General features: G+C 53.5%; 1 protein-coding gene across 2 annotated transcripts in view; it reads left to right on the forward strand.

Annotated features, from left to right (window-relative positions):
- Positions 1–10011: 10011 nt before the first annotated feature.
- Positions 10012–12228, forward strand: part of HSD11B2 (hydroxysteroid 11-beta dehydrogenase 2) — a 28491-nt gene continuing 26274 nt past the window's right edge. For both annotated transcript variants that reach the window (XM_068955272.1, XM_009676771.2), the window contains exon 1: positions 10012–10354. In XM_068955272.1, the coding sequence (XP_068811373.1) occupies positions 10096–10354 (259 nt within the window). In that variant the 5' untranslated portion in view covers positions 10012–10095. The remainder of the gene's footprint in view (positions 10355–12228) is intronic.

The raw sequence follows: 12228 nt of genomic DNA on the forward strand, positions 1-12228 counted from the left end.
AATGATGTAGGGTTGATAGGATGCAGAAAAGGGCTTAGCCCTAGGCTTGGCAGGGGGGCTGCCCTAGGGCAGGAGAAGCTTAGCTGGAAGTGTTGTTCAGCTTCTTCCTTCCAAGCAAGGATTGCTTGAGGCCAGGAGCTGAGTGAGCCACCAGAACCAGAAAAAGCTACAAAGGAAAGAGGAAGCAAGAGCAATATGGATGAAGGGGAGATGCCAAGTTTGACCAGGAGCAGAGAGTACCACCTTCATAGCAGGTTAAGGACACATCTCCTCCTCTCCGTCTAGGCCCTGATTCAAGCAGGTGAAGGATTTCTTACTTTCTGAAGATGGATGAGAAACGAAAATGGAGGCATGGGGCAGAGGTGCTCCTGGCTACTGGCACCGGCCAGGGACTGAACCCACAGGCTGAGCTCAGAGACAAGTGTGGCTGTGTGGTCGTGCAGCCATGGGCTTAGCAGACTGATGCCAGAAGGCTAGGGGTGGTAGGCTCAGGCCAGAGCACCCAGCACTGAGCATGACAATGATGTCCCACGTTCCACATGCAGGCAGACACCAAGTCTCGTCTGCTCAGACCTTGAGCATCATATGGCACTGCCAAACAGCAGTGCCTTGAGAACTACATCCAAAAACAGTCCAGAAAAGGTCACAGCTGGCAAAGTAAGCCTGGTATGGGTATCATGAGTACCCGATCAGATGGGGGTGCAGAGTCCGGGAACCCCCTGCCTGCGTTAGCAAAGCTGGCAGCACCCAGAGAGCCAATGGAGACTTTCCAGCCATAAGGCGAGGAGTGTGGTTCCTGCAGCACACAATGTTGCCAGTTTGCTTGGGGAGCACAGCCTCAGCAACCTGGGGAACCACACTGCAGAAAGCCCAGCTGGTGAATGGGCTGCCAAGACTGGGTGGGCAAAAGGGTATGATAACATGTGATTTTTCACCTAGTCAAAAAAGCTTAGTGTCAGAGCAGGGAATGGAAGAAGGTGAAACCTCCCCGAGCCGTGAGTCTGGCTGGAAGTAGAAATGTATTTTGTAAATACCTGGGGATCCCTCCCAATCAGACAAAACCAGTCAGGGCCAAGAATTTTCTGAAGGTGAGAGGATTTACAAAGAGAAGGATCTGGGGTCAGTGCTCAGCTGGATGCTAAGTTACACTTTCTTGGGTAGCAGTTCTTTTATTCCCCAAAGGAGTTTGCTGGCTGGAGAGCCAGTGACAGTGCAGGGCTGGTGCTGCTCAGATGAGGGTGCCCCAGAAGCAGAGAGGTCCAGTCAGCCCCTATCAGAGAAGGCAAAGGAAAGGCTTTTGTGTCCCTGATCTCTCAGTTGCAGGGGATGATGGGTAAGCACAAGGTTCATGTCCAGCCCCTATAGATGAAGGACAAGGGTAGACCGCAGCTGGTACAATAGGAAGGCTAAAAACCCTCCTATGGGCCTGGGACAAAGGCTAATCCCACTAACACAGCATTGAGCTAGGAGAGTCCAAAAGGCCGGCAGGCAAAGATGTCCCTCTTCTGCTAAAGCCAGACCAAGCATGTGTTTCTGCCACTGCCAATAGCCCAGCACAAGAAGGGATGTTCCCACACACAGCGGAGGGCTGTGCAGAGAACTGTGAGCTAGCCCTGACTAAGGCAAATTCTGGCACCATCTCTTAAAATCCCAACATCAACAGGCTAGCCATTAAACAGTTTGAAGACCTGGCAGCTCTCTGAAAGCTGCTCTGGGCAGGGAATCAGCTCTGAGCAGCTGGTCTAATTAGTCTTGTCCCTCAATTAAGTAAAACATGTATCAATGACCTGGAAAAACTAAGCAATCGCTGCTGAGGAAGTCTGCTGACTACATAAGAACTGGAAGACATCAGGAGGTGCAGGACACCCAGGGTGCATAGGATGCTGAGTGCAGTTACCTGCATTTTATGGTATAAAAATGTAAGGAAAGCAGAAAACAGCCCTCAGTCACAACCCAAAGGACTGTCCCTTGGAAATTAGGCCTGAAAAGCCCTGGGGTCAGAAGGAGAAGATCCCAGCACAAAGAGTTAACATGGGCATCTGTCAGGCAGCTGTGCCATGAGAAGTGCATGGTTTGGTAGACCGCACGTTCAGCTTTCAGGCCCTCAGCTTGGGGAAAAATCACAAGGATGTTAAAAGGTTGGGAACATTTGTTGCAGAAAAGGGCTCCTGGAGTTGAATCTGGTTTAGCTGAATCACAGACATTTAAAGAAATGACCATCCTGGGGAAGAAAGCTGTGATAACAGAGATCTCTTCACTCTGGCAGCCAGAAGTACAACTAGAACCAGTAATATAGCACAGGTTCGGTGATATGACACAAATGGTTAGTGCTGAGAGTAATTAACCACTGCATTCGGAAAGATGTTTTTGGTCAAAATGAGAATTAATTCCAGGCAGTACAAGGACTTGCGTCATGTCTGACAGTCTAAGGCCCAAGATGCCAATGGGCTCCATACCAGGGTCCCACATTTCTGCTGCAAAATAAAACTGCCTTCACATCCAGCACTGCCACAGGCTCTTTGGGAGAAAAGCCACTGCCTAGGAAAGAAGGAGCTGCTCTGCTTTAGTTAGCAAGGCACATTTCCAACATTCCCCTTTCCCTATCTGGACACCCAGGTGTGTGATTGACAGTCCATAGCAGATACAGAGCTCACAAGTGATAGTCAAGGGGGTCAGAACCCCACAGCTCCCTGTCCCGGGACAACTGCTCCCAAGGAAAGAACATGCTCCATGGTCCAAGGGACCAAGTGCTGGCACAAGTTTCCATCAAAGCTGAATAGACAAAAGTGCCCTGTTAGATACTCACCTGGATGATGTTTCCTGAGGAGATAATAGCAGTGGAAGAAAAACTTGCTGTTTTGAGAAGATTAAGTACCTATGGGAGCAGTGCAGATGAATCACATCACTCATGGGCCTAGAGTCCCTGGAAATGGCTCATGGCATTTCGAAAACAATGTAATGAATCTTCTGCAGATGAGATTAGGGAGTGGAACAATTATCTCAAAACCTGTTAGTCATGGGAGGCTCCACTGAGCTATAGGAACAGCCTAGGGCAAGGGGAGCACTGAAAAGATGTGAACCCCCATGGGCATCTATGCAAACAGTTGTACTTCAGCCACGGGAAGGGTGTGGGAGATGGCTGTGATCAAACCAGCCCCACTTCCAGTTTGAAGAAGGCCAGCTCTAATTAGCAAATTAGGTAAGGAAGACACCAAGTAGGTCAAAAGGTAATAGGGCTATCACCAGCATTTCCTAACACAGCAGAGCAGTTGGGAGGCACCCTCCGGTGTTGAGCAATGAAAAGATTAACACAGCCAGGCACTCACTTCAGAGGAATAGCCGCCAAGCTCACCCTAACCACATGCTAGTCTATGCCTTTTTACAGCGAGCTGGGGAATGGTCAGAGCATGCAAAGGATACAGATGTGATACTGTTGGTCCAAAAAAGAGACAGCCCCACACTACCAGACCTTTGCAGAAGGGCTCCTGGGCTGCACAGCCCTGCTGACAAGATGCAGCATGCCCCACCTTGAAAGCATCCGCAGAGCCACGACCACGCCTGCTCAAACCCGGGCTGCACTAGACATACAGCCTGGTGGTGCAGCCACCCCATCCCCCTCCCAGCTGTACCCAAGTTTCCCAGCCCCTAGGCTTGACTATCCCTGAATGGGATGGTCACCTGACAGCTTGCTGACAGCTTCTCCGAAAGGAGTGCATGTTTTGCCCCGGAAGCCATCTCTAGACACCTCTGCTTTGCGCAGTCACCGCCCTGTGGGTTAAGCTTCTCTTTAGGAAGGTGATAGCTGAAAAGGTGATGACAAGACCCCCCCCCGCCCCGTGGCAAGCTCTTTGTCACAGAAGGCACAGTGTCTTTCTACAACCCTTCTTTAGCTCTCCCACAAGAAGGAGAGCCCCAATTCATGTGTGACATGCTTTTGAAAGGAAGGACAAACTGACATCCAGATTGGCTCTGAAAAAGATGTGTGAAATAATGCTGCTATTTAGGAATAGTCACATCTACCTTTTCTGAAACAAGGTAATCTGTACAGTCTGCTCTAGGCTGCTTTACCACATGCTGGCAGCTTTGTAGGAAGAGCTGGCTGCTGCCCCAGGTGCCACACACATATAACCTTTCTCTTCACACCTGTGTAGGCTCTGGAAGCAAGCATGGCTGGCGGGATCATGCGGAGAAGCAGATGTTTCACATGGTATCACCAACTAGTCCCTTGATGGGCTCTCACCAATTTGGCCAAACTATTTTAAGGTGACTTCACTTTCTGACCATCTTTCTTTCTGTAAAACACAATATCCCTGACCCCACTCCCTCACATGTCCCAGCCGCTCTGGCATGTCCAGTGCAGCGAGTGATGCTCTCTTTGGAGACCAGGTTTCACAAAAGCCTGTCTGGGCCCCAGGCATGTGCAGCAGGAGGTAAAACATTTCACCAGGCAAGTGTGACTGCCAGTGAGAGCCAGGGAGGCACCGCAGGGTGCTGCAAACACCTCACTGCCCAGGGTGGTCTGAGAGCAGCATGGTTCTCCCCCAGCCTGGGCTTTCTGGGGCTGCAGATCTGCTCTAGGGTAAGCAGCCCACAATGATTTCCAGCACCACAACCCTTTTCTGAAGCCCCAGCTGATAGAGGGAATTTGTAAGGTGCAGAGCGGGCAGGTAGAAATACTTCTGCCTAATACAGGAATGGGCCAGAGCAGCTGGACATTGTGGTGCTGTCTTTAATTGGGGTATGTAAGCACAATTGACTGCTTTATGAGTAAATCCTTAGTATTAAAGGCTTAGTACAGAGACTTTAGTACACCTGGGTGCACACATCTTTCACATTTCAGAGTAGGAGAATGTTTAAACAATCAGGGATTTTCAAAGCTTTTTCAAACCTCAAGTGATGCTGCATAAAGTCTCATAAAGAACTCTAAAGAGTTAGCTGAATAAATGGAAATTTGTCAAAAAATATCATTCTTCTCTTTGGAAAAATGACCTTTCTTCAATGAGATTTTTTTTCAAACTTTGGTGATGTCACAGAGTAGGGAAAAAAGGAGCCCAGCCAGGCTGGCATTACCTATGTCACCAGGCACATTCACAAGAAAAGGAAGAATGGGGGAAACATCATTCATTTTTGCCCAAAGTGTTGCTCAAATTTAGAATAATCCATTTCAGAGCCCTTGTTGTGGTCTCTATTGCTTTCCTTAAAACATTAAGCTCAGTATCTCGAGAACTAGTTGGAGCAGCAGGAAAGAGCCACTATACTGAGAAATCGGGAATATCCTCAGTGTTGCTACAATGTCACCACTCCAGCCTTGCTGAGGTGCACCTGGTAAGCTCCTCTTTCATTAGCTAAAACAGTACTTGTTTTCACCTCAAATGAGGGAGATGGGGAGGTAGATTGTGTACCCAGGAACAGTTTTGGGCTGCTTTAAAGTATTTTTAAAAACTCCCAGCACAGCTTTATGGCATGGGAGACCTGGACAATGGCATTTAACATGGCAAAGAACCCAGGTGACACCACAACCTTGGTTCACATTCCTCCTTGGGAACAGCACAGAGCCATGCCACAGGCTCAGGGGATGCAGCAGGAGGATACAGTTGTGCTCCCTCTGTGCAAAGAGCTGGACTGACCACACCATCTCCTGGAGGGAAGGATCACCTTGGGTCCCCAACTATCAGCTGCAGGCCTGCAAAATCCATGTCCTCTTCCTCACCACGGGTGTTAGAGAAATACCTCTCAGTAATGTAGACATATGCAGTGCCCAAAAACCCTCTAAAAAAGATAGTCAGGCTGACATGGCCTTCACAGTCTGTCCAAAACAGGGACACTTTGGCTGGAACTGGAGCTTTTTTGGCAGAATTAAGTCTGTGGGTGTCCCATAAAAAGAACAAGCAGGACTAGGAAGGCAGCCTCAGATGGGAGTTGCTTTTGTGGCATCTGGGCTGCCTCCATGGGATACTATATCAAATCTTCCTGCCCTGCTGCTCCAGAAATACTGTTGCAGGGGAATCCCCTCCTGGCCAGCCTACAGTAGCTGTTAGAAGTAGAGTGGATCAGACATGCCTGGCCTTGCCGTTGAGACTCACATGTCCAGCCATTACCCCAGCCACTCCAGCCTGCCTCAGCATTCCTGTCTGGCACACTGCTTTGTGCTACTCCCACACCTCCATCTTCCCCCAGGATGCCAGTCCCCCCACATACACAACTTCCCTGGGCTGCATCCATCACACCGGGGTGGCACTGCCAGCCTGCATGGCATAGCAGTGCTTTGGGGCTAAGCTAGCTAATCCAGAGCAATCAGGGGGAGTCAGAGTGATTAAGGCTCATCATCCTCTCCAGCACACTGGAACCAACAAGATCTGTCCAGCTGAGTGCCCCAGGGGCAGGGAAGGAGTGATATCTGCATCCTTTATCAGAGCCGTGATGGCAAAATCAAGCTCTGTCATCTACAGAACCAAGCCCTGCTCCATCCCACCATGATGGACCGCATAGTCCTGGCCCACAGCCACTCAGCACGAGCTGCACACCTCTGCTATTTGCCCCGCCCAGCATCCTCTATACACACCAATTCAAGTCCCATTCAGCCAGCAGAAAGGTCTTGTTACCCCTTGCAGGGTGAGTGATGGCAGAAGCACCTGTGCAAGCACATTTGGCCATAAAGCAATGCCCCAACAGGGAGAAGATGGGGCAGGGACCAATTCCTCTCACCCTACTGCTGCAAGTATTATGTCACCATGTTAAAGAAGGAGCGGATTCCTGTGGGAGAGCCTGCAGCCATGCTCTGGGAACATCCATCCTTCTCTACCTCACCGGCATTCCCTGCATTCCCCTGCCTGGAAGAGCAGGGCTGCGAACCAAGCTGGGTCCCACCACCACACCCCAGAAAAACCACCCCAGCTTGTTTGACTCTGCACTTCTGCAGAGCTGCGGCTGCTGCTACTGCTGCTGCTGCTGACGAAATGTGTTTTTCCTCCAGTACAACAGGGGTAGTTTTCACACCGTGCAGGGCTGTTTCAAAGGAGGATGGCAAAGGCATCCTCTTCTGCACCTGCTGTGCCAGCTTTCAGGCTGTGCCAGGGCTCACAGCACTGGCTGCTCTCCCCACTGCTGTTGCCTAACCGCTGCCTTGCAGAGGCAGCTGGCAGAGGTGCCTGGCTTCGACAGCAACCCAACTGGCAAAGGCATGGCTAGCATCCAAAAACTTTGTAAGGACTGCAGACTAGTGTTGATCCTGGCATGCAAAGGTCTGTTGCCCTCACATACAAACACCATGAAAGGCACAGTGGGTCAGGCCTGTGGCAGGAGGCAGCAGGCACTCCATGACGGAGGGGCACAAAGGATCACCGAGTACAGAGACTTGGTGAAATATTAAGACACTTAAATAAAGTGAACCCAGCAGGAGCAATTAGCTTGTGTAATAAACGGGGTAACAAAAGGACTTTGCCCCACCAGCCAAGGTGGTGTGGGGAGTTCCTGCCAGCACCTGCCATATGTGGTGCAAACATGGGGCCGTATTGGTGACACAGGCCTCACATGTGGCACCACGCAGCAGGGCTTTGTTCATGCTTCATACCACTGCATGCTGGCACAGGCAAGGTGCAATGAGCAAGAGCGAGGTGAAGAGCCCAAGGACACATGGGCTCTCGGGTCTGCTCCGTCACGCATGCATCACTGTCTGATGCTGGACTCCATGCCTGTGTGCTTGGAGGCTGCTGACAGCGACAGCCCATCCCCTCCACAGCGGAGCAGCAGCATACTCCCTTACTGCAGCGGCATCTGCCACCCACACTGCTTCAGCTCCAGGATGGTACCCTCACATGCCTGCAAAGCCTCAATCCAGTCCACTCACTGCACTATAGCGCTGAAATAATGCTTGGTACCCAGGCAGGGGCATATTGCATGTTTGCAAACAAAAGCAGCATCTTGGGAAATGGTTTGGGAGCACCTGAGGGTCATTAGCCCCAAATCACAGGGCCCCTGGAGAGCATCCAGGGAAGTGATTCACACATCTACCTACCTGGTCTAGCTATAGGGAAAAACCTGAATGTGGCCAGCCAAAATGCTGGGTCCTGGTCGAGGTTGGCGTTCGGCTTGGCTCCCATATGGAACTCCCTGCTGCAGAATGGCAGGTCCTGGGGAAAGCAGAGAGCCAAGATGGTGAGATTGCTCATGTGGGGTTCCAGGGGAGAAGCAGTGTCCTGTGCAGCAGAGCAGGCATGCAGAGCTCTGTGCTCTGCTGTTCCAGAAGGACATAGGTACTGGTGACACTGCATATTATGGCTCCGTCCTGTCCGCTGTCCTGCCCCTGAGTCCATCATAGCCTTGTATGATGAAAAACCCCACCAGGAGAGGAGCTGGGTTGTGTGCAACCTGCTCAGCAGCCAGGAGAAGATTCCATCCCACAGGGAGCCATGCAGCCCCACAGTGCTGTCAGAGCATCCAGCCATGCTGAGTGAGCATCCCCAAGGCAGACGGGATGGCCACCATCGCCTTCATTTCAGGCACATAAAGGTTAGATGAACCAGACCCAGCAAGATACCCTCTGTTCCCACTGGGATCAGGGAAGATGCAACCAGTAGCTCTGGAAGGTGATTCATTCTCCTCCTGAGACAAGCATCAGAAATAGGGCAGACAAACTATTCTCTGGAGCTGCCTGCCTCTCTTACGGAGTACACCACAGGGGCTGAATGCACCTCTGACTTGAGTGAGGGCTCACCATGCTGTCCCCTCAGTCACCTGGGCACCCCAGAGCAAGCCAAGGGCTGGCCAGTGCTTGAGGGCAGGACTGGCATGAGGGAAGCAGGCATCTGGCCAGCATCTAGGAATGGCTGCCTGCACACCCCTAGGCGAGCTACTCACCCATGATTAACCCTGCTTCTGGCCTTGGTAGCTCTTCTTGCTACTGTGTCTGCATGAGAAGAGTCACTGCTCCAAAGAGGGAATGCTGGCTTCGGCAAATCAGTGCCACCCACCCCAGCCACAGCACAGACAGATCAGGGCCGCCTTGGTGAGGAGGGCAGTGCAGCTCCCAAGGCCAGGGCCTGGCAAAGCATGCACTGCACAGCACGGCTTCTGCTCACATGCTGGTTGCACTGTGGCTCTGGGTTGAGCCTCCAGCCTCACCAAGAGAGCGATGCTCCTCTCTGCAAGAGCTCTGTTTTAGCAGGTTTCTGACCCCTGGCTTTGTTGCTGTTTCAGTCTCCATAACAATGAATTCCTTAACCTCACGCAAACCCCTCTGCTAAGGGGCATGGGTGGCAGGGGCAGAAACTGTTGCTCTGAGCTTCACTGAGCTGAAGCCAATGCAGAAACACAAGTTGCTCAAGCAAGCCTGGGCCTACAAGGTGGCACAGTACAGCACAGCATAGCACATCTTGGCTATCTGGGGTTTCTCAGGCTGTGGCCGCCCCGGGGGCCCACCACACTAACGTTGGAGTGATCCTAACATGATGCCAGCTGCTAGCCAGGGCTGACAGCCTGCAGGCAGCATGGACGTAGCCATCCTGCGGCTGAGGTGGATGTCTGGAGCACGCTGAGGTGGCTGTGGCATGCCGGGGGTTGGCGCACCGTGGGCAGCTCCCCGGTGCCCGAGAGCCGCTGGGCTGGGCTGGACTGGGCTGGGCTGAGCGGGGCTGCGGACTGCCGCCCCCTCGACCCCTCCCGCCCTGGGGCTGGCATCAGCATTCCGCGGTGGGACTGCCCGCAGGTGGCTCCCTCCCGCCCTGGGGGGCGCGGCGGGGACACCCGGCCCGCTTGCGGTTCATCCGCGGGCTGCGAGGGCAGCGCCGAACCGAGCCATGCTGGACTGTGCTATGCTGCGCCGAGCCGGGCTGAACAGTGCCGTGCCGAACCAAGCCGAGCCGTGCGGTGCCGAGTCAGGCCGGGCCGGGCCGGGCCGGGCCCTGGTGGCCCGGAGCCGGGCGAACTTCTCCCATTGGCAGGGCAGGAGCGGCTCCGCCCCTTTCCCACCGCCTGCGCTTTTATAAACGGGGAGCAGCGCGGCGGCCCGGGCTGCACGCGGGGCAGGGCGAGCGGGGCGGTGGGTGCGGCGCGGCGCAGCGCAGCGGAGCGGCCCCGCTCCCGGTGCCGCCGGCGCTGATGGAGCACTGGGCGTACGGCTCGCTGTGGGCGGCGCTGGCCGGCAGCCTGGCGGTGCGGGTGGCGCGGCGGGACGTGGTGCTGGGCCGGGCGCTGGTGCTGCCCCTGCTGTTGCTGGTCGCACTGCAGAGCCTGTGCTGCGCCTGCCTCCCGCTGCCCCTGGGGCTCGCGCTGGCTGCCGCTGCCGCCTGCCTGCTCCTGCGGTGGGCCCCGCCACGCAGGCTGCTCCCGGTGGCGGGCAGAGCTGTCCTCGTCACAGGTGAGTGCCCCGGCCCCCGCTCCACTGGCCTGGGGAAGCCTCATCCATGCCGCCTCTGGCTCAGCCTCGACGCCCTGAAGGCCCCCAGTGTGGAGCCACTGTGGTGTTGGGGTTGCTGAGGTGGCGGGAAGCATGGCCTGTGGGTGCTGCCATGGCTGCCTGCCTGGTTCTCTGAGCAGGCTGTCTGGCGCTTGGGGCAGCGCTGAAGGAAGGATGACAGCGAGGTCTTCAGCTTCCATGCTCTTCCAACCTTCTCTATGTCCAAACAGCAAAGGCCAGGCTGTATCTGCCCCTGGGCCCTGCCCCCAAATAAGCAGGACTTTGGGATGTTACATGGGTCCTTAGAAGTGGTTCCTTAGCTCAAGGACTCAAGCTCTGACTACCAGTCCCAGTGTAACAGTGTGAGTTGCTGCCTCTGAAAACCAAGATATTGAATGGGATACATGGCTAGTCTGGAGCGGAGCTGGCACTTTGGTTTGGGAGCACTTTGGCTGGCCTGGGAGCTGCTCTTGCCTCTCCTCCAGAGCTGTATTGGTTCTTAGACGGCTGAAAGCTTCTTGTGGCCTAGAGGCTATGGTGAGCACCAGCTCCCTTAGGGCTGAGCACCACTGATCTGCTGAGAGATGTCCTGGGGGCAAATGAGGCCACTTCCTCTCTCTGCAGGGGAATCCCTGAGAATGTCTGCTCTGCTGCTGATGCCCACCTCCTCTCAGGGCTGCCTGGCACATGGTGGAGTCAGTGAGATGCCCTTTTTCAGGGGGCATTGCGCTCTCCCAGTCCAGGATTGCACAGCTGTGGCTTGGCTTGTGGCTGAATTTCTTTAGGGTGTTAGTTTCCAGTGTATGAGTGCTTTACCCTCTCCTTTCTCTTGGAAGTGGTGCTGGAGGCACCTCTTCAGGATGGTAAGGATGGCTGAGGTCAGTGTCTGCAGGTACTTTGCTCTGAGACAGTGGCAGCAGGCACAAAGTGAGTAGGGAACACCCAAGCCAGAGTTCTCATTAATGCTGATGTACTGGGGAGGGGGTCTGCCAGCTCCCTGATGTTTCTGTGTGGATGCAAAGATGTATTTGCTTTGCAGGGGAGGCAAGCCTGTGGGCATGACCATGGCAGGGCTCCTGAGGATGTACTGCCTGTGTCTTTGTGGGAAAGTCTGGGTTGGCTTCAGAGAGCCCTGAGTCGGTGCTCAGATTGAGAGTTGGGATTTGGAGAAGGGGATGTACATGCTTTCTAGGAAAGCTCATCTTATGATGGGGAAGTTCCTATGAGAGAGGGAGAGGTGAGAGTCTGATCTCTTTTGCAGGTTGGAGGCTTTTGTAGAGCAGCTGGGAGGTGAGAAGCAGAGCTGCTCCTAGGTGCAGAGTGGAAGGCAGCCTCTTTGAAAGAGGAAGCTTGAAGGATCAGTGCAGGAGCTGGTGGTTGAATGGACAATTCAGCTGAGTGAAGGCCGAAGCAGCAGGGGCAGGGCTGGTTGGGGAGGGCTTTTTGCTGGGAAGACATGTATGACAGCCATATACTTGTGAACATGTGTGCTATGTTGATGGTGCACTCTGGCTTACCTGGTGCGTGGCAGACCAGGTCAAGCCTGCCCTGTGCCTGTGGCATTGCCTATATAATTAGTGAGTCAGCGACTGGAACAAGGTGTTCTTGCCTTGGTGCGTGGAAATGACACCTCTGCAGCTCTGGTGTTTGCTTTTAGCTGTAAATACTTTGTGGTTTTACAGGTTCAAGTTGCAGCTTGTGATGCGGGTCAGCATTTCCTTACTCAGCTGCTTGAACAGGTGCCTTTGAAGGTGCAAATGCTCTCAGATTGGACAGCTATCCAGTCATTTGCCTATTTGCATAATAATTAGCCTGATTCCTTTGTAGGTTAAAAT

The sequence above is a fragment of the Struthio camelus genome, chromosome 10, assembly GCF_040807025.1.
Source record: "Struthio camelus isolate bStrCam1 chromosome 10, bStrCam1.hap1, whole genome shotgun sequence".
NCBI lineage: Eukaryota > Metazoa > Chordata > Aves > Struthioniformes > Struthionidae > Struthio > Struthio camelus.